At 55.4% G+C, this 20,567-nt stretch overlaps 3 protein-coding genes across 6 annotated transcripts in view; 2 read left to right on the forward strand and 1 right to left on the reverse strand.

Annotated features, from left to right (window-relative positions):
* The window catches only part of SBNO2 (strawberry notch homolog 2), a 67,636-nt gene extending 54,639 nt beyond the window's left edge, over positions 1-12,997 (forward strand). For both annotated transcript variants that reach the window (XM_069790609.1, XM_069790610.1), the window contains 16 exons: positions 1,574-1,656; positions 2,686-2,886; positions 3,469-3,644; positions 3,838-3,969; positions 4,257-4,392; positions 5,064-5,176; positions 5,694-5,765; positions 6,271-6,379; positions 6,688-6,762; positions 7,111-7,254; positions 7,461-7,555; positions 7,908-8,000; positions 8,218-8,349; positions 8,586-8,662; positions 8,843-9,033; positions 9,486-12,997. In XM_069790609.1, coding sequence (XP_069646710.1) covers positions 1,574-1,656; positions 2,686-2,886; positions 3,469-3,644; positions 3,838-3,969; positions 4,257-4,392; positions 5,064-5,176; positions 5,694-5,765; positions 6,271-6,379; positions 6,688-6,762; positions 7,111-7,254; positions 7,461-7,555; positions 7,908-8,000; positions 8,218-8,349; positions 8,586-8,662; positions 8,843-9,033; positions 9,486-10,066 — 2,410 coding nt within the window. In that variant the 3' untranslated portion in view covers positions 10,067-12,997. The remainder of the gene's footprint in view (positions 1-1,573; positions 1,657-2,685; positions 2,887-3,468; positions 3,645-3,837; positions 3,970-4,256; positions 4,393-5,063; positions 5,177-5,693; positions 5,766-6,270; positions 6,380-6,687; positions 6,763-7,110; positions 7,255-7,460; positions 7,556-7,907; positions 8,001-8,217; positions 8,350-8,585; positions 8,663-8,842; positions 9,034-9,485) is intronic.
* A 1,456-nt stretch (positions 12,998-14,453) lies between these two features.
* Positions 14,454-17,024, reverse strand: GPX4 (glutathione peroxidase 4). 2 transcript variants are annotated; one of them, XM_069790615.1, is made up of 7 exons: positions 16,925-17,024; positions 16,492-16,586; positions 15,987-16,131; positions 15,715-15,866; positions 15,563-15,587; positions 15,085-15,144; positions 14,454-14,736 (listed from the first exon to the last, which is right to left on the reverse strand). In XM_069790615.1, the coding sequence occupies exons 1-7, from the start codon at positions 17,000-17,002 to the stop codon at positions 14,704-14,706; spliced, it is 588 nt and encodes a 195-aa protein (XP_069646716.1). In that variant the 5' UTR covers positions 17,003-17,024; the 3' UTR covers positions 14,454-14,703. The 2 variants fall into 2 exon arrangements, with proteins under 2 accessions (XP_069646716.1, XP_069646715.1); XM_069790614.1 differs by having other exon boundaries at positions 16,865-17,002.
* A 323-nt stretch (positions 17,025-17,347) lies between these two features.
* POLR2E (RNA polymerase II, I and III subunit E) lies at positions 17,348-20,429 on the forward strand. 2 transcript variants are annotated; one of them, XM_069790617.1, is made up of 8 exons: positions 17,348-17,612; positions 17,803-17,977; positions 18,103-18,218; positions 18,647-18,727; positions 18,952-19,010; positions 19,190-19,268; positions 19,731-19,810; positions 20,273-20,429. In XM_069790617.1, the coding sequence occupies exons 1-7, from the start codon at positions 17,556-17,558 to the stop codon at positions 19,794-19,796; spliced, it is 633 nt and encodes a 210-aa protein (XP_069646718.1). In that variant the 5' UTR covers positions 17,348-17,555; the 3' UTR covers positions 19,797-19,810; positions 20,273-20,429. The 2 variants fall into 2 exon arrangements, with proteins under 2 accessions (XP_069646718.1, XP_069646717.1); XM_069790616.1 differs by having other exon boundaries at positions 17,351-17,612; positions 20,116-20,429.
* The last annotated feature ends 138 nt before the right edge of the window (positions 20,430-20,567 follow it).

A 20,567-nucleotide genomic window follows, 5' to 3' on the forward strand; every position in this document is an offset into this window, starting at 1 on the left:
AACAAATACCAGTTTGGTGACAGTGTGCAAGGCGGGTCTAACAACTGCTTGGATTGATTTGGTCTCTTGGTTTGGTTTTCATGTCACAGAATTCAGAGGAACTCGGTCTAGAGGACTATGCGGTGCCTTTGGGCCTTGCTCAGTTGTCAAAGGAGGGTCTGTTGGTGATCACGCTTGACTCTGTCCCCAGTTCTAGAGGCAAGAGCTCTTTGTTCAGCAGCATTGGCCAGATAACTGAGTGTCTTCTGGCATCTGCTGAGCCTCCAAATGTGGCATCCTCATTTTACAGCACTTCAGGGGATTTCTTGAGGGGAGTGTGCTGGGAAGAGGCAGTTTTTTAAAAGATGCCGAGAAATGGGGTTAAAAATAAACAGATTGTTCAGTGAGTGAATACCAGCCCAACCCTTTGTTTGCAGGGAAGACAGGGAGTGCAACTGTCGGGAAAATGACCAAGGTTTCATGGCAGGGAGGCTCCAGACCTGAGAGTGAGTTTTTGCATTTTGAGCCCACGGTCACCCCAGCACACAGGACAAAAGGGCCCTACCTGGTGCTGTGTAATCGCAATCACTTAATAGCCAGCACAGGGCTCTGCCCCTTCAGGGAGTGGTGCTGCCTCTGTCTCCTTCAGCCCCTCACACCAAGGGTCTTAGAGCTTCCTCCCTGGTTCCCAAGACTCCCTTTTTCTCACATGGGCAAGGTGTCATATCCATATCTCTCAGCTGTCGCTTTCAACGTGTTGTTTGTTTGGTTTTTTTTTTCCAATCAGAGCTCATTCAGTGCTGCCTTCTCATTGCACTGGGGGTTCATCCCCACCCAACATGATCAGCATTTAAGCATTTGCTCTTTTATTTGCAGAACAGTCCACAGAAACATTTGTTTTCCACCTCTTCCAATTTTTTCCATTCACCTGAAACCACTACGTATCCGTGTTTTGTTACTTTACTCCGTTTCGTGGGCAAGCAGGCCCACGTCCAGTTAATCAGAGGACTTGGTGGAGCACATTTGTTGGACAGCCTGACGGTGGTCTCTGCTGTCAGAGCATGGAGAGGGGTGGGACACTGGGACTGACTGAATTTTTCAGTAGTGATGTAACAGCTTCCCAGTATAGTGTTTCCCATTTAAAACTCCCTCTTAGTTGCTATATAAAGGTCTTGCAACTTTGGCATGCCACATGGTAGTGCAGAGCCCAGGGTCTGCTCTGTTTTTGTTGCAGTGTCTCCCTGGAACGGCCCCACTCCCTCCACCAGCGGGGAGGCCACAGCAGGGAGCGTTTTTCCTGGCATTACAGTGTTTTGCTTTCCCGCAGCATGCCTGTTTCACGGCTGAGGATCTGCTGGTGCAGCCCACACTCCCATGGCAGAACCCTTTGGTGAAATGCGCTCAGTCTGAGTTGCTGCTGTTCTGGAGAGCCATGCTGTACCAGTGGCTGGCTGATCACGTGCTGGTAGTTGTGGTGCAGGATTTACCCCTCTTTCATGAAATGTGGTGCTATCTCAAATACACATTGCTACATGATAACCGGCAGATGTTCCTATTCCTGGTAGCTAGAATAAATTTTGCATCTTACTTTCAGAGGCGTCTTTCTATCACTAATTCAGAAGCACTTTCCTTCAACCAAAAGAAAGAGAGAAAAAGGAACTGGCATTAAAAGAAAACGTAAGAGCACACTCCACTGCCCAGCATCTGACCTCCTGCCTTGCTGCTTCACCCCAGCCACTCAGCTTTTTCTTTTCCTTTTTCCCTTTTCCCTACTTTATGCTTTTTGCTACTCTGCCCTGGTTTCACTTTGCCATCCTGCACATCTCCCATCACTCTCTCTCATCTGGAGTACAGCAGGTATAGGTCATTCACCCTTTTCTCCCTCTAACCCACTTCCCTGTCACAGCGTAGGTCCTCGCCTCCACCACCCAGTAGCTATGCCCCTTTCCCTCAGCCACTTCCTTGCCTAGACTGGTGGGCAGATTGCACAAGAGTCCCGGCTGCATGTCTGAAGCCCTCTTGCAGCAAGAGGGGTTTTTTCCACTACCCCTTACTTATAGCATGGCAGGTGTCCTGGGGGAAAAAAAAAAAAATCACTTTCCTGCCAAATGATTGGCTGCGGCTGCAGGTAAGACGAGTTTTGGATTTCTCCTCCAGTGGGATATGGGAGAGGGGGAAGAGGGGACAGCAGCACTGGCAGATTGTGGAGGTTACCCTGACTGGCTGCTGTTGCGGAGCAGCCTGTGCAAGCTGGTTTGTGAACCTCTCACGTAGCAGGGGCATGTCTTACTGTGCTTGGAATTAAACAACATCCCGAAACACTGGCACCTTCCCGTGTCCTGCACATTCCTCTGGAGGCAGTCGAACCTGCGGACTCCTTCCCCTGAGGAGTTAGCACTGCTTAGAGCTGGCTGTGTGTTCATCCTGACGTGTGCAACTAGCTTCAGCCCTGATAAAGATTGCCTTGTTCTTCCTTTCTCTCTCTTCCTTTCTCTTTCTCTCTCTCCCCACCCCCCCTCCCTCCCTTCCTAACTGCCTCCCAACCCACCCAAAAGGCTCTGTCTTTCCAAGATCAGCCTTTCATTTGGGGCAATCTCAGCTATTTTGTGATTTCTCCTCCTCCTCTTTCTGAGCTGGCACTTGCTGTTCTGCATTGATGCACGAGGCTGGGGACTCTCCCTTGACACTGCTCACTCTCCCTTGCAGGGAAGCAGAGGGGCCGCTGCGCCAAGGCTCTGAAAGGCATGTGTGACCCTGTGGGTGTGATCAAGATCAGTGATGACAGCAGCACTGACTCTGACATGGGGCTCGACAGTGACTTCAACTCCTCCCCGGAGTCTGTGTTTGAGACAGATGATGTCATCTTCGTTGAGCACACCTACAACGGCTACACAACGGAGGACAGAAGTAAGTAGAGCAGCAGCACAGGGTTAGCTCCTTCCTCGCTGGGGGGAACTGGGAACCAGAGTCATTTCATTCTAGTGCATGGCACCCAGTGCACAGGTGCGCAGCTGGAGGCAGCCACCCACCCCAGTACCCTGCAAGCACAGAGAGCGGCAGATCAGACATGACCCTTTTGCTGGCTAAGGGGATTGTAGAGTCAACGAGCTGATGTGAGGAGACTCTCTTGGTGTCTTCCTGGAATGGTGAAGCTCCTTCTGTGCTTGCGACAGCTTTACAGTCTTCGCTAGATTTTATCCTGTGATGGTCAAACTTGGGCTTGTGAGGTTGATTCACATTAACCTGCTGTGATCAGTGAGCAGGAGGAATTTGCCCTGCATGTTCCTTCCCCCACCAAGACATGGGGAAGCATAGAGGGAACTCGCTGCATGCTCAGCAGCATTTATTGCAAGTCAAGGCATCTTTGCCTGCTCATCAGATAGTCCGCCCAGAAGCCCTTTCAAACTTCTTCCCACAACCCCCCCCCCCTTTTTTTTTTTCAATTTGCAATTACCAGGTGACTCTAAACTTTTGCATTTTACATTGCAGGTAACTTTCACATGCTGCCTTCCCAGAAAGAGATACATGGCCTGAGGGAGCTAGAACATGTGGAAAAGATGAAGCAGGACCTCCTAGCAAAAGTAAAAGCACTGGGCAAAGAGCTACCTCTCAATACCTTGGATGAATTGATCAATCACTTTGGGGGCCCGGAGCATGTGGCTGAGGTACACCTCACAATCAAGAGTATATTTTGATGGCACTGGGTGACAGGAAAAGGGGCCAGCAAAGGGGGTTCCTCTCCTTGCTTGCGATCTGAAAAAGCTGTTGAGAATTGACTTTGTAAATTGACTTGCTGCACTGTGCAGGTCTCTCCCCTCTGCTAACAGCCTCTCTCTCTCTCCTGCGTTGTTTGTGCAGATGACGGGGCGGAAGGGCCGGGTGGTTTGCAGACCAGATGGCTCCGTCATGTTTGAGTCTCGTGCAGAGCAAGGCCTCTCTATAGATCACGTCAACCTGAAGGAGAAGGAGCGTTTTATGAAAGGGGAAAAGGTGAGTCAGGTTTGAGCTAAGGAAACTTCCAAACATCTGCACAGTAGCGAGTACACTGACAGGGGAAGGAAAGGGAGGGTGCCTTTGCATGCTTGTGCCTTGCCAGCCTCGGGCCAACAAGGCTCTGCAGCTTTCTGTCCATCTGTTTGACCTGCTGGAAGGTGACAAGGAGTCCTGGGTCCCTTCATGGGCTGGGGCTACTGCTGTGCTTTGGGCTGTTTCTTGAAGCAGTTTTGCAGATGTCCAGGAGCCTCTCTCCTTTCTCACTTCTTGTCTCTCTCCCTTAGCTTGTAGCAATAATCTCCGAGGCCTCCAGCTCAGGTATCTCTCTCCAAGCAGACAGACGGGTGAAAAACCAGAAGCGCCGGGTCCACATGACGTTGGAGTTGCCCTGGAGCGCAGACCGGGCCATACAGCAGTTTGGTGAGGGCTGAGTGTTCTTGGTCACTGTCCCCTTCCCCTGAATGTTGTTCAGACCATGAAGCCCCAAGCAGTCCTGGGAAGGAAAGGCATGCATGGCTGCCTGAGCCAGGCTGGTGCTGCTGCTGGGACAGGTGTATTTAGCTTTCTGAGATACAGCACCTTGCAGAGCCCAGTGCTCCTCTGTTTTGCCAGGATGGGAGTGCAGACACACAGCAATTGTGACTGATTTCTCTTGTGGGGAAGGTTTGTGTTGACTTCATGAGTGATTTGCAGCGTGGGAAGGGGGAACTCTCCTGTACATGTTAGCAGTGTGTCCCCATGAAACATGCTAGGGATGCCTGGGGATTTCTGTTCCACCCTGGGGAGGCTCTGTAGGATGGGGAGGGACAGTTCCTCAATACATGAGCACAAAAGAAATAATGCACATTCTAGCTCAAGCTGGGGAGTCACTCCTCAACCTGAGAGGGTCAGGGATATAAACTCAACTCTGCCAAGGTCTCAGGAGCACCAGGGTGATAAATGCAACTGTACCTCTGTCCCTTTCCCTCCTTTGAAAAGCAGCCATGACATGGAAAGTTGTTTTGGTGCTCTCACCTCTGCTCAGCTTTCCTTCCCATACCAGACAGGCTATACCAACCTCTCCTTTCACCTCTGCTCTCATGTCCCTGTAGGTCGAACACACCGATCAAACCAGGTTTCTGCTCCAGAGTATGTCTTCCTTATCTCTGAGCTGGCAGGGGAGAGGAGGTTTGCATCCATCGTGGCAAAACGTCTGGAGAGCCTAGTAAGTGCCCTGCAGCAGAGATTAACATGTCAGTTCCAATTCTCTCTGAAGAGCTTCCATTGGTGTTCCCGCTGGCATGGCCAGTGTAACTAGTACAGGGGATTGCATCACCCCCAACTGAAGGCATTGCAGCTGTGGAATGCAGAAGGCTTTTAGCATCCTGGGATTTGAGAAAGGAAGTGAAGAATATGTAACCAAGGCATCAGGAGGAATTTCAGGGAAGCAGAACCCAATTCCAGATGCTGGAATTCCCCCACTGTTACAGGAGCATACACCCATCAGTTTCCAGAAAGCTGATGAAATAACTAATGGAATAATTAATTTGTCTCTGTTTCATTTTTATTCACTTCTGATAAATCCCCAAATACGTCGGTGAAGCCTCAATATTCCAGAGGAACACTGCCTCCCCACAGCACGTTCTTATCCTGGCCTCTTCCGAGACTTGACTTTGGCCATCCTTCTCTGGTGTTTTGCAACAGCTAAAAGTAAGAACTTTTTGTTTGGTTTGTCTTCCTAGGGTGCCTTAACTCATGGAGACCGCCGGGCCACCGAATCCCGAGACCTCAGCAAGTACAACTTTGAGAATAAGGTAACTTGTGGCTGTGCTTGGGCTAGTTCAGCCAAGGATGAGTTGAAGTAGTTAGCAGCTGCCTTCAGTGGGAGCCAGAGCCAGAAAGATCATTGCTGGCATCTACAGGCAGAATCTGGCCTAGCAGCATCAGCGCCCAGCTCCCCGCCTGTAGCCCCATGTACAGCACACAGAACTGAGTTAATGATCAGTGTTGTGCATCTGAGCACCACGCTGGTGGGAGGGTTGCTCTCCCACGGGGGAGCTGGGAAGGGCGCTTGGGCCTCTCCCCCCAAGCTGGTGCCAGCACCGGGGTGCAGACATGCAGGTTCTGTACTCTGGTCCCCAGAGACAGAGGAGGCCCCTGACACACAGCTTCCCCCTTGGTACAGCCACCAGGTTGGTGGCCTTCCTGGAGGTGATGGCTTTCTCCGCAGTGCCAGCAGAAGTGTTGTGACACACTCGGTCCACTGCTGGGCTGCCAGTGTAGGTTTGTCCTGTGCGTGACTCTTGTCTCCTTTCACAGTACGGGGCTAAAGCACTAGACAGAGTTCTCTCCACTATCCTCAACCACACGGAGAACAGAGTTCCTGTGCCCAAGAGCTATGATAGAGGGGAGGCTGCATTTTTCCGTGGTAAGATCATTACCAGCTCTGGGATTTCTTCTGCATCTTGCTGGCCGGGTTGGTCTCAGGCTTGGGATGCCTGAAGAACCGAGCAGAAGGTCAGAAAGAGGGAACAGTACCACTGGCTTAGCAGCTCACTAGTGAGTGGGATGATTGGCTACCCAGATGCATGTCAGCCTACCAGGCATGGGGGGAAAAAGAGTCTGGGAGAGACTTAGCTGCAAAATAATGGGCACAGCTGGAGGGGCAGCAGCCCTGCAGGACTGCTGAGGGGAGGCTTGACCCTAAAATGCACAAGCTGTCTTCTGCCATTCCAGAAATGAAGCAAGGTCTCATCTCTGTGGGGATCTGCTGCAATCAGATGAAGTATGGCACTGTCTCAGTGGAGAAGGGTATGTGTCAAGCTTTTCCTGCCCAAAATAGGGGAGAAATGAAAGAGGTGGTGGTGTCATGGCCCACCCAGTCCATTTGCATGGGGCCACGGCCTTGAGAGGTTTGCTGGGCAGGGTGCTTGCTTTGATGGGAAGGTCTTGTGGGAATTAGCTGGCACTGCAGATCACATTTCCCTGCAGCAGCCTGGCAGTTGACCACAGCCTGGAAGAACAGCCCTTGGGCTGCTCTCTTGTATATTAGTGCTGTGCTGCTATTGGGAAGGAATGTTGGGTGGCTCTTTTTGTGACTGTGCTGGTGGGTCCCATGCCCAGCTGCGCCTTGTTCCCTGACCCACCATGCTCTTGCAGACTGCTCTATCACCAAGTTCCTGAACCGCATCCTGGGTCTGGAGGTGGACAAGCAGAACATGCTCTTCCAGTATTTTTCTGACACCTTTGACTATCTGATTGAAAAGGACAAGAAGGAGGGCAAATACGACATGGGCATCCTAGGTACGGAGAAAGAGGGGTGGCCAGATCTCTTCCTACTGCCCCCCTGAGGTTCCCTGTTCCTCCCTGTGCTGACCGGTGTTGGCGCTTCCATGGCCATGGCCGTCTCGGTCAGTGCGGTATCCCCACACAGTGCAGATCTTGAGAATCTTGCAGAGAGAGGTGGTACGGGAAGATGTATCTTACAGCAGTATTTTTTCCTTCTACAGATTTAGCCCCAGGAGTGGATGAGATCTATGAGGAGAGCAAGGAGGTCTTCCTGACCCCTGGGCACCCACAGGATGGGCAGGTCGTGTTTTATAAGGTAGGCAGCCTGCACAGCTATCTCGGCAGTCCAGTCTTCTCCAGTGCTTCCTAGTCTGGGGCTGTGAGCTACTGGGTCCCTTCCCCTGCTGCGTGGCTTTGTGTCATGTTTTTGTCATATCTGCCTTGGTCATGAGCATGTGACTGATGCAGGGAGTTACACAGAGGAGGCAAGGAGAGGCCCTGCCCTGCCCCAGGAGCTGGGGGCTGCCATACCCAGGAGGGCAGTCTGGAAGTGCCTGTTTCTAAGCTGCAGCAGCACTAAGTTTATGTTGAGGGTGGGATTTGTGAGACAGACACTGGTGCACTTGTCCTGCACTCTAAAGTTACAGAATCCCTCTGTCCCTGTTTAGATCAGTGTCGACAGAGGCTTAAAGTGGGAGGAAGCTTATGAGAAGTCACTCAAACTGACAGGATCCTTTGATGGGTTCTACCTCTCCTACAAGGTAGGTCCTGGGGTCTGCCAGGGTGGGACCTCAGCTTGGAAGATGACTCCAACAGGAGGAGGTCCGCCATGGCTATAAGAGGTCTATGTCTGACCTCTTGCTGGGGGCTGGGAGATGCCTTCAAGAACCTCCATCCTGGCAGGAAGGCGGTTAGTTTAGAGAAATATGGGCTTGGGGAGAGAGGCTGTGACTCTGACCATCAGCTCTACCCTGACAGATGCGAGGCTCCAAACATACCTGTCTGCTGGCAGAGCAGAGCCGTGGGAAGAACTTCATCCTCTACAAGCCAAATATTGGGAAGCAAAGCCAGCCTGAAAGCCTGGACAGTCTGCAGAAGAAGTACCACCGGGTAGGTGGGAGCTGCAGCCCCTCCAGTGTGGGGAGAGTGAAGAGCCTCTTTCTCTGGGCAGGGGTGGCTTTGAAAGGACATTTACTGTAACCACTTCACAGATCCTTGTAGCCCTGTTGTGGATTGGCCAGAGATAGTGGTAGCAGCCGGGTATCCTGACTTCCAGCCCTGGATTTCAAGTCTCAGCTGCATATTGGACAGTGGAAAATCTCCAATGCTGTGTGTTTCTTCTGCAGGTGTCGCCTGAGGAAGCCAAGGAGCACTGGGAGAGCAGTTACCGCTTCTCCTTGAAGAAGTGTAACCATGCCGTCTGGTAAGGCATCTGCAGTCCTGACCTGTCCTGCCCTCCCCAAGGCAGGGCTGGTGTTGGGGAGAGGGTCCCTGTCTGTGGCAGTGGGGAAGGGCCATACCAGGGAGGCTGTGGGTGGGGGGATCCTGCTCTGCTGTGGGAGCCTGTGCTGATGCAGGTGGTATTCTCCCATTTGAACTACAGGAACAGGAGCTGCAAGCTGATCCAGGAGGGGAAGGAGTGCTTCCAGGGCATGCGCCTACGTCACTACTACATGCTATGCGGGGCCCTGCTGCGGGTCTGGAGCAAGATCGCCAGCATCATGGCAGACATCACCAACACCAGCTACCTGCAGATCGTCCGCCTCAAGACCAAGGAGAAGAAGAAACAAGTCGGTGGGTGAAGTACTGGGAAGGGGAAGGGGAGCAGGACATTTTAGGAGAAGGAAGAAGGGGTCCAGTTGCCCAATGCCAAGATTCCCTTCCTAAAACATGACATGTTCCAGCCTGGAAGCACCCACTGCTTAGGTGACCCCATGGGAAAGAGGGGAGCTGGGGCTACCCTGACGTGTGTTTGGGCACTGGGCAAAGAGTGTGAGCCAGACCTGAGCTGTCCCTTCCATGCCCATGTGAAGCGGTGCTGTTGCTGCCTGCTACTAGCCTGCTGTGGAGCTGCTTTTGCTCTGGTTGCAGTCCCGTCTCCCTGCTCTGCAGCCTGGCCAAGAGGCAAAGCAGGCTGGGAGTGTGCTTGATAAATGGGCCCCAGTGCTGCTGCCCATCCCTCTGTCCCCACAGTGCGCCATCCCTTCTGAAAGTGCTTTGGGGACTGATGCATGTTCCTCCCCTAGGGATAAAGATCCCAGAGAGCTGTGTCCATAAGGTGCTGGAGGAGCTGAAGCAGATGGATGAGAACGTGAAGCGAAAGCACAACCAACTCCTCCAGGCCCAAGAGCAGAGCCCTCAGTTCTCCCTGACGCTGCCCATCCTGCCACAGCCCCCGGACCTCACGCAGACGAGGCCTGGGGTCCCCCTGCCCAGGCATTCCCTGCACCAGGATGAGATCCTGGACTTGACCTGCAGCCCTCCTAGCAGCAGCATTCCCGATGTGGTAATGAACCCAGAGCCCAGTGTGTTGTGCTTCGCCTCGGAGTCCATTCTCCAGCCACACCAGCAGCACAGATTACCCTTTAGCTTCAGCCACCCTTCTGCCTTCGAGAGCCCGGCCCCCATCCTGCCTCTGCCTCACCCAGGACCCTTGCAGACACTGCAGCAGCAGCAGGAAGATTTTGTCCAACAGGATGGGAATATCAATTTCAGAGAGATCCTGGAGGACATGCTAAGGACGTTAAATGGGGCCCCGCAGGAGAACATGGTCCCCCAGGAGCGCCAGAGTGTGATCCAGTTCAGTGGGCCTTTCCCAGACTTCTGAAAGCCATCTGGGCATGCCAGGCGATGCTCGGCCACTGTGGATCCATATCCTTTGGTGCAGAGGTGAGAGCTGGGGAGCCCCGGCTTTTCTACTGGATTGGACTAACCCTTTTCTGTTTCTGAGGGAAGAAAAGAAACCTATAGTTCCTTAAAGCAAAGTTTATTTATATATAATATACAGTCAGGCATGTATAGATTTGTATATAACATGCGCTTGGGGGGAGTTGAGTGCTGCCAAGTTCAGCTGATCTGGACTGATGGCCTCTGCTGTGTTCAAGTCCTGCTCAAAGGTCAGTGCCCATGTAGGACTGAGGAGAGATGTCCCCTCCTCTGTGCCCGTCCCCCTGCAGACTACTGAGTTTCCGAGCTGGGTTGTGCCTTCCCCAGCCCTCCAGCCCAGAGCTATGTGGCCGCTACCCCCTGAGCTGGGCAGGGGCATGTCTGGTCTCCAAAACAACCCAGTGACCAGAATGCTGGTCTGTTACTGAAGGGTGAGAGCCCAGTCCCCACTGAGAGCTGGCTGACCAACTGTATCTGCATTGGCTGCTGCCAGATTTCCTCTTGGGCTGCCCCAGCCCTGCTGTGGACCTTGAGGCTGCTCTGGAGGGCTGGGTCTGAAGGCAGGCATGAAGGGGAAGGGAATGCTGTCCAAGAGGAGTTGGGAACCACTGAGCTCAAGTGTCCCTCTGAGCAGGTGTAGCTGAGAGAAGCAAAACTGACTGTGCCTGCTCTGCCCTCCCTGGGAAGGGACACTGACACCTCTGGGGCTGCCTGAGCTCCGCAGCAGAGGGCAGGAGCTGCTTGCTCCCACACCTTGTTTGTCAGTGTAGTGGCAAGGCTTGTGAGTTTGTCAGAGCTTAGCCACACCGGGACCATGGGGGGATTCCCTGGAGCAAAAGGGCCACACGTCCCATCAGCCTGTCCTGCACTTTAGCCTCGGAAGGTCGCTGTGGCTGGCCGTGCTTTGTCCAACTTCTTGCTATCGCATGGTGGCCTTTCACCTGGCTGTCTCACCGCTCCTGTTCCGTAGGGCTTGTCCTTGGCTGGGCCATGGACACAGGCCTGGGTGTCTGGATCTGGATCCCCAGCCCTGCCCACCACTGACCTTGGTGAGAGCTGCTTTCAGGCCCCAGAAGGGAAGAGTTCCCTGGTGAGCACCGAGGATGCGCAGTATCACTGCTCATGCTGCAAATTCAACCTCCAATACCAAAGAGCAAAGGGCTGCTTTTTTGCAAAGCACTGCCCCAGACAACCCACTGCCCCTCGGCCAGGAGCGGCTGGGCAAGCTGCCTTCTCCCCAGGACAGAGGTAGCCTCCAGCCACTTCTGCCACCATCTGTGTTCCAGCAGCATCTCACCTCGGCAGGTCCCGGGGAAACTCTCTTTTGTTTTCTCTCTTTAATCTAAGGAGTCTGGCAGGAAGCTGCCTGCTGGCAGGAATGCTCCAGGCCTGGCAGCTCCTCCGCAAGCCTCCCCTCTGCTGTTTCTTTTCTCTGCCTTGAGTCATCGAGGTATTTCCTAGAAGTGGCACCAGGATGTTTTAAGGGGAAGGATGAAAGACCTTCCCTGGCTGGCCCGGCCCTTCCTCAGAGAGGACCTGGGGAAGGAGGTCCAGCCAGGAGAGGCCTCTGCTGGGATCTCCAATGCCCTGACAGGTCCGTCTTGAGGGGGCTGGAACTTTACAGTGCCTGGTGGAGTCCCCTCCTCCAGGCAGAGAGCCTTGACCCCCCCACTCCCCATGTTTCCCCCAGGGCTCAGGGTCTGGCCGAGTGCTCTGTTTGTTGTTGGGAAGTGCTTTGGGTCAGTGTCCGCAGTGTTTGTGCTCCTGCTTAGACGGAAGCTGCCTTCCCTGACACATTAAGACCATGGACCTGCCCCGTGCGATGCACGTGTGGGCTTGTTTTTGAGGTTGCTCTGGTCCCTGCCCTTTGTTTTGGGGGCTTGTCCTTACCTCCCACCTTCCCCAGCTGGCATCTGCCTCCTGCCAGCCTGCCTGGCCGAGATCAGCCCTGCAGTCGGGGCTGCTCGGGGCTGCGTTTTACTGCATTCAAGGAAACCTCCTTACCTCAAAGTAAACACCAAAGACAGGGAGCCCCTGTGTGCCCCCACCCTGCTGCTGCCCTGAGAAGTTTGTGCTTTTTCCCCAGCTTTGCTCGTGGCAGCCATGCTCACCTCTCGCCGCGGGGCTGCCTGGGGAGTGCTGCTTTCTCTGGGTGCCGCAACAGCCTTTTCCTAGTCCTGAACAGAGCAAGGCTCTCCCCTTCCCCAGACCCTCCTCTTATTTAAAATACGTCCTAGTCCACATCACTCGTGGAGAGGCCCTGCCTTCACCCATGTCCTGGTTCGTTTGCTCAGCGCTTGCTGAATTCTCAGTGAGGAGAGAAAAGGACACCGGGAAAACCCATTTCAGAGAGGTTTAAACTCAGGAATAACGAGGAGGAATTCTCCTGCTAGGCACCCTCTGCCAGCCACTTCTCCACTGTCACCCGGAGCCTTAGCTGCTGGCTTTGATATTAATTTTAAAATATATGCAATTCTCCCTCCCTGATCTCTGGAAAGACAGAGAGCACCTTCAAGGAAGCCCTTCTCTGCCCCAATCCTGTGTTTTTGTCAGGGTTAATAATATGTAACGATATCTTTTAACTAAATTATTATGCAGTTGTCCTACTGATTGTATGTATTTTTAAATGAGTCCCTTTTTTCTTCCCTTACACCTTTTTGTTAGCACTTTTTAATCTGCTTGTTGTTTGCCTTTGTTTTTCTATGTGTATTTATAATTAATTGAGATGTATATATATGTAAAGAGATTTTTTTTAGAATATGTGCCTTTGACTAATAATTCCTGAATTTTCTACTTGCCTCAGAAGGATAATTTTTCATTCTGCTCAGTAAAAATGGAAAGGAAGCCACATATAAGTTTTCTGTAAGTCCCAGCTCTCTGTCTGTCTGTCTGTCTGTCTAGAGGTATAGACCTGCCCCAGGATCCCATCTGGGACTCAGATCAGGATAGGGAATCTGAGGGCCAGGGTCCTACCAGCAGCAGGAGTTTACCTCCAGTGCCACCAGCCTGGTGGCAGTTGAGGACTGCTGTCCTGAGCCACCCCCTTCTCCCTGGGACGAGCCGGGCAGGGGCTGTGCAGAGGAGGATCCTCCCTGGAGCCAGCCTGGGCACTGGCCTTCGATGAGGCTGCTCCCTCCCAGCTTTGTTGGGGAAAACACAGATAAAGGAGCCACTGTTCAGGCGTGTTCCTCCAGCACGAGCAGTTGCCGCTGCAGTGCCGGGACATCTCACCCAGGCACTGCCGGCCCCGCTCTGTCCCCACAGGAGGTGGGACAGGGGTGAGCCACGGACGATTGTAGTGGAGCAATTCGTACCTCGTGGCTGGGCATTGCAGTGCTGCTGACAAGAGTTCATGGTGAGGCCGAGCTGGGCTGTGAGGCAGCTCCTGAAACCAGCTGGCCTACCCTGGGGGAGGCCTGAGTGGTCAGGCAGACTGGAGCAGGATCCTCCTGGCATCCTTGACGTGCTGGGCTGCAGCTATGTGGGGGGGATCAGACTGGGGGGACCCCAGCAAGGACCATGGGGCTCTTCCCCACTCCACCCTTGGCCCCACATTGAGGACAGGGCTCCCGGGGTGGTAGGGGGCTGTGGATCTTAAGGGGAGACCCAGCACCTCTGCCAGAGCCTGGGGAAAAAGAGGCAAAACAGCACTCCCACATGCCAAATCACCTGTAAAATGTGAGCTCTCCCTGCCCACGGGAGACACTGGCCCTCTGTGGGCTTGGCCAGACAACGTGGTGCCTTTGCAAGCACAAACAAGCTGCAGCTGAGATTTCCTGAGGAGGATGGATGCACCTGTGGGCCTGCACCCTGTGGTCTGACACATCTCTGGCAATATGAGGTATTTCACTGTGTCCCAACACAACTCGGGTTTGTTTTGCAGTAATTGCTTGCGCCACTGCTGGAACTGTCCCCTTTGCTGCCCTGCCAGGGCCAGGAGGGGTATTGGGGTCAGGGGTGTGCTGCTGGGCACCCAGACTTTGCCTGTACTCTGTGAGCCTTCAGCTGTGCTCAGACAAAAACAACCCAGTTGCCTCATCAGGCCAGATGCCTGTTGGGTTTAGGGTGAGGAAGGATCTGAGCTGCAGTCCCAGAGGGGACACACACCTTCCCCCTGCTCTGGCTTTTCCTGTGGGAGCCCCTTGGGAGCACCAGCTGACCTAGGATTTGTGTGCAATTCCCCCCTCAGCACTAATGAGGATTATCCCTGCTGAGCTCAGGAGTTGCATAAGGTCTTGGCTCCCCTGCAAAGCTCCACGTTCTCCCCAGGAGCAGCGCAGCAGATCCAGCCCCATCCACTACTCAATTCCACACCCAGCCACAACCGGTCATTTCTAATATATTTATTGCAAGGGGGCACCAGATCCTGCCCTATGCCCAGAGAAAAGAGTTGCCCAGCAGCGGCCACTGGCTCCCTGAAGCCTTCTTCCAGCAGGTGCACGCCAGATCTTCAGGTCTGCCTCACCAGCAAGCTGGCTTGAAGACAGACCGTCATTGGGGCTGGATGAGAAGACTCCACAGGCAGCAGGAGGGCCGATGCTGGGGTGAAGGGACAGTGCAGGGGCGAGATGAACAGGTCTACAGATAGGCAGGCAGGTCCTTCTCGATGATCTGCGAGAAAGAAGGGAGCATTGTGCTATGAGAACATCAATTGCTTGAAAAACATGCCTGAAGCCCCCTCCATCCCACCCCAGAGGGCCTGCTTGGAACCACCCTGTGCTGGGCACCCACTTCCCCTGGTGCCACAGCCAACACTCCCAGAGCACCGGGGTGTCTTTTCTCCCCTCCCACCCCCAGCCAAAAGAAGGAGAGAGCTGAGACACAGCAGCGGAGCCTGCCCTGGAGCAGTGCTCAGTGCCAGAACTGCCATTTCTCCGCAGAGCTGGCAGCACTGTTGCACTTCCCCTTCTCAGGGGTCAGGCAGAGCTGTAACACCAACCGTGCCAGCAGCAGACTTACGTAGGGATCCTCCATGGGACTGTACCTCTTCACAACTTGGCCCTCCCGGTTAATGAGGAACTGTGGAAGTGAAGCAGCATCCAGCTGAGCAAGTACAGCTGTAACACAGGCTCTGCAGCCCTCAGAGAGCAGCAGAGCAGCCTAGGGAGCTGCTTATGGTGGGGTTGGGCTGCAGCAGATCCTGCCTGCAGAGCTGTAGCCCCTGGCAGACCTCCTCCCCCCTCAGCTGGTTACTGCCACTCTGGGACAGGGCTAGAGATAATCAGGCTAGGGGCTTATAAGGGTCTCTAAGCACAGGGACCAGGACAGTGCAGGAGCCCCTTGGGATGCTCCTACCCTGACATCCAGGGTAACTACACACAGCAGAGCCCACATGTGAGGATCCCTCCTCCCTGCAATGCATGAGGGACTCCCCACAATCCCCCAAAGGGCAAGAGTGCGACCCAGGCAAGCCCTGGAGAAGGCAGCTGTATCCTACCTTAGTGAAGTTCCATTTTATTGCGCTAGGAGAGAAAAAAAAAACAGGAATGAGACTGTGGCAGAAAAAACCCTTCTTCTTGCTGCAGCCAGCCCAGACCTGCCCCCTCCCTGCCCGCTGCACTTTCCGCAGCTTCCCCTTCCCACACTCACTTGCCCAGGGTGCCTCTTCCTTTGGGCTGCTCCTTCATCCACTTCCAGAGCGGGTGGGCATCGTCCCCATTGACGTCGATCTTACTGTACATGTCAAACTTCACACCGTAGTTTTCAGCAAATGCCTTAATCTGAGCATTGTCCCCAGGCTCCTGAGGAAGTTGACAGAGGGAAGGGGCACTCCGAGTGTCCCGGGGCCATGCAGGGAGCCTGGCCAGCCAAGGGCCGTCCTTGCGCTCCTGGGGAGCCCTCGCCCCGCTCCCCCAACATACCTGTTTTCCAAACTGGTTGCAGGGAAAGCCCAAGATGCGTAAACCCCTCTCAGCGTATCTGGCGTGCAAGTCAACAAGCTGAGTGTAGTTTACAGCGGTTTTTCCTCATTTTGAAGCCACGTTGGTGATGATGCAGACGTAGCCTCTGGAAAGGGGGGTGAATCAGCAGCCATTCCCCTCGGCCGGAGCGGGGCGAGGCGGGAAGGTGCCCATAAACAAGCCGCTCTCCCGGGTTACACAACAGATTGTCCCAATGCGGCTTAATCACCGCCCGGCGCCACGCCGAGGCCCTTTGAGCCCCGTTCCTCCCCCCCAGGTCCTTTGAGCCTCGTTCCTTCCCCCCCCAGGTCCTTTGAGCCTCGTTCCTTCCCCCCCCAGGTCCTTTGAGCCTCGTTCCTCCCCCCCCCCCCCCCCCCCAGGTCCTTCGAGCCCCGTTCCTCCTCCCACCCAGGACCGTGTCCGTCCCGGCCCCACGCCCGAGCGGCGCTAACCCCTTCCCTCCTACCGGTACTTCTCCAGAGAGACGTCGTTGCCATCGATGTCTCGGGCGTGGAAATCATAGATGGCCTTGGCCGAGCGCCAGTCCTCCGCCTGGGCACACTGCGGGGGGCGACGGGGGACGCTGTCAGCGACCGCCACACCCCCCCCCCCCCCGCCGGTCCCGGGGAGGGGGACCCCAGCAGCGACCGGCTCCGCACCGGCGGTTCGGTGCCTCCGTCTCCGTCCCCCCCCCAAAACCGGAGCCGGCGGCTCCGCGCCCTTCGCTTTCCCCGAGCGACACACGATGGGGGGGGGGAGGCTCGTCCGTCCCCCGGGGCCAGGCCTCAGCCCCCACCGCCCGCCCTGGGCACCTCACGGCAGCCCAGCAGAGCCCTGACCCGCAGGCCCGGGCCGGCCCCGGTGCGGTGCGGAGCGGGCCCCGCCGTGGCCGCACTCACCATGCTGCGGGCCGAGCCCTGCACCGCCGCCGCCACCCCGCACTGCAGCGCCCGCCGCACCGCCCGACCCCATCCCATCGCGCCGCACCGCCTCCGGCCTCTCAGCCAATCGACGGCTAGGACGCTCGGAGGCACCGCCCGTTTCGGCCGCTTAGCCAGTCAGCGCGCAAAGAGGCGTGTCCGACCGGGATGATGGATGGGAACTTGACCAATGGAAGAGCAAAAGGGGGGGCGGGGTGGCCGCGGGGATGTTTATCAGCGGGGCGGGCGAGACTATGTGGGCGGGGGGGGTCAGGGACAGACCATGGGGTGGGGTCAGAGGCGGCAGGCCGGTCCCGCCCCCCCTCCGCCCCCCCCCCCGCCCCGCGCGGCGACGGTTTCCCTCCTGACCGGCACATGGGTCCGCAGCCTGTCCGGGACTGGGGCTCGGGCAGCGGGGAACAGCCCCGGCTGCGGGAGAGGGACCCCCGCCACCCCCCACAGCTGCAGCCGGAGGCGGACTACAGCTCCCAGGAGTCCCCGCGGCCGAGGCCCCCTCGGCCGCCCTGCGCCGCCTGTCTCCGCGCGAGCAGGCATTAGCGCGGGCAGCCCGCGGGGGGGACCTCGGGCGGTGCGGGAGGTGGTGGCCGCCATGGACGACGAGGAGGAGACGTACCGGCTGTGGAAGATCCGTAAGACCATCATGCAGGTGCGGGCGGGCGGGAATGAGACCCGGCGAGGGCCGGAGACCCGGCGGGGGGTGTTGTCGGGGCAGCGGAGGCTGCGCGGTGGCCTGGCGGTGCCACGGCGGCCCGGCCCCGGCCCCGGCCCACTCCCCCCGTCCTCCGTCCCCGGGGCGGTGAGGGCTGGTCCGCCTGACCGCAGGGCGTTCTCGGTAGCTCTGCCACGACCGGGGCTACCTGGTGACCCAGGACGAGCTGGACCAGACGCTGGAGGAGTTCAAGGGGCAGTTCGGTGACAAACCCAGCGAGGGCCGGCCCCGGCGCACCGACCTGACGGTGCTGGTGGCTCACAACGACGATCCCACCGACCAGATGTTCGTCTTCTTCCCGGGTGAGAAGAGTCTCCTCCGGCTCCCGGGGCTGCACGGGAAGGGACGGCTTCGGTTGCTGGGGCGGGGTGTTGTCAGCGGAATGAGGGAGGGCTGCGTGTAACCCTGGGGCTGGCTTCTTTCCCAGAGGAGCCCAAGGTTGGAATAAAGACGATCAAGATGTACTGCCAGAGGATGCAGGAGGAGAACATCACCAGAGCGCTGATCGTGGTACAGCAAGGCATGACCCCTTCGGCAAAGCAGGTACGAAGTACGGTGAAAGAAAGCTGTCTCCGAGGCAGAGGGTTGTTGTGGGCCACGGGTGTTTTGCCTGTCTGTTTTTCAGTGCTTCTTTAGGCAAATAAAAGCCTAGAATTTCATTCCAGATGAAGTCTTCCACTAAAGCCTGTTGCACCTTAATACAGGCTGTTGCTTAACGTGCAAGTGTATTTAACCAGAACAGCTGTTTCTGGTTCCAGAAGAACAGCTGGAGGTCCGTGAGTAGCCAGGAGGTGGGTGAGCGAACAGGGGATGTTTGCCAGCAGTCAGGACATCTGTGCGCTCTTTGCCCACTTAGCTGTGTCTGTGTGAGCGCACGTGTAGTGATCCCACGCTTGCAGTGACTGGTGTCTGAGCACAGGCAGGGCTGTCCCAGAGCAGCACTGCTGTCTGACAGACCTTTCCCTTTCCAGTCCCTGGTAGATATGGCTCCCAAATACATCCTGGAGCAGTTTCTGCAGCAAGAGCTTCTGATCAACATCACAGAGCACGAGGTGAGCAGTGTCGGGCAGTGGAGCGAAGGCGGTATGATCAGTCTTTTGTGCTGAGCTGTGGCTTGAGCTGCTCCCAGAGACTTTCTTTCGGTTGGAAGGCCGGGCTGAGTGAGGCAGACATACTTTTCTTCCTGACACATGTGTTGCTTCTCCTACCACAGTGAGGAGCCAGTCACTTTCTCTGGCTTTCTAATCTTACAGTCTCTCTCCCCTGTTCTTTACAGTTGGTCCCGGAGCACGTTGTCATGACAAAGGAAGAAGTAACTGAGCTACTGGCCAGATAGTATCCTTTGTTTGTTCTCCCCTTCCTGCCTGGGTGTGATGCAGGCTTGCTTTGGGCTGAAAATGAATACATCTGCGTGCGATGGTTTATTACTTTGTTCCGTGAGCTGTGCTAACGAACGGGCACCTGGGCCAGTGGTGTGTTCTGCCAGGGGAGCTTCTCCTTGACTTCCTGCACAGTAAGCTGAGAGAGAACCAGCTCCCGAGGATACAGGCCGGGGATCCTGTGGCCCGGTATTTCGGAATAAAGCGTGGTCAGGTAAGAGAGAAATAGACTCAGGTGACAATTTCCTGTGGGCAGGGCAAGGAGGGGAGTTGCTCTACAGCACTTCAGAACTCTTGGAGGCAGGGAAGGTATCTCTTTCGAACGTAAAAGCTGTTGTAGGTTGGGTACGGATGTGTGTGAGCTGAGCAGGCTTCTAGCAGGGACACCGCAGTCTTGGCTGCCTGCTGAATCGGCTGGTGACAGCCAGGAGATATGACCCAGCCCCACGCTCCGTGATCTCCCCCTCCCCTTGCAGCAGGGGGTGGCACTTCCATGCTATGGCCCCAGCTGAAGCAGGGAGCTCAGCGCCGGCCGTCTCTGTGGCTGCTGAGTGCCGCAGCTTTACAGCCACTCTGTCTGGGTCTGAGTGTGCGCCTGTGTCGGGCAGGGAAGCCCTGCAGGGGAAGCTCACCACCAGCTTCTCTCCCTCATGAGTTCCTTCTGTCGCCCTTCTAGGTGGTGAAGATCATAAGACCGAGTGAGACCGCGGGCCGCTACATCACCTACAGACTGGTGCAGTAATCTGGAGCTGTCGGGTAAGGCAGAGCATGAAACCATGAAAGTCCCTGGCTAGCAGAGGGCTTTGGGCAGTGCTGAGGCTGTCTGGGATTGACTTGAAGTGAGCTGCCTCCAGGAAAAGATTATCTCAAAACTTTAAATTGTTTGTGGAGGGAACTGTCAGTGAGAGGACAGACCAGAGCAAGGCTTGCCTGGTCTTGTGCGTCAGTATCCACCGCTCGGGATGTGCCTGTCAGTGTTCAGGGCAGTGGGGCTTGGCCTCAAGAGCAGTCTGCTGAGGGAGGCATGAGGTGATTCACATCCCGAGTTCTCTTTCTTCCAGGCATGGAAGAGTTGTGTGACACCTCCCGATCTTCCCATCCACCGGCAATTTACAGACACTCTGAGATGTCTGCCTTTTCATAGACGGCCAAGAAAATGCTCTTTCTGTGTTGCCTCTATGCAATTTGTGTTACTCGGCCTAATTCCTTGTTTTCCAGCACGGATTTGCTGTAACTCCTTAGTCTTCATTCAGGACTCAAGCCTGGAAGTCACCTGAAGCAACAGAAGCGTGCAGGGCAGAAGCAAGTGGGAAAAGGCCTTTGCTTTCCTATTTAATTTTATAGGATCTTATTTTTAATAAAGACTTGTACTCTGGCTGTTCCTTGCTGGCCTTGTATTTCGCAGCCTCGCCCTGTAGCAAAGCCTTGTAGACTTAGTGAGTTCCTGTATTTTTCATTCTGTTTAGAATGTCTTGCTGCTGAAGCTCTGATGGACTCTCCATCATGGCTGAGC

The sequence above is a fragment of the Haliaeetus albicilla genome, chromosome 8 (genome assembly GCF_947461875.1).
Source record: "Haliaeetus albicilla chromosome 8, bHalAlb1.1, whole genome shotgun sequence".
Lineage (NCBI taxonomy): Eukaryota > Metazoa > Chordata > Aves > Accipitriformes > Accipitridae > Haliaeetus > Haliaeetus albicilla.

Excerpts from the sequence above, each read along its gene's own strand:
- POLR2E (XM_069790617.1), top strand. The coding sequence starts at position 17,556 with ATGGACGACGAGGAGGAGACGTACCGGCTGTGGAAGATCCGTAAGACC. Across the intron at positions 17,978-18,102 it reads GATGTTCGTCTTCTTCCCGG|AGGAGCCCAAGGTTGGAATA; the intron begins GTGAGAAGAGTC and ends CTTCTTTCCCAG. Across the intron at positions 19,269-19,730 it reads TCGGAATAAAGCGTGGTCAG|GTGGTGAAGATCATAAGACC; the intron begins GTAAGAGAGAAA and ends TCGCCCTTCTAG.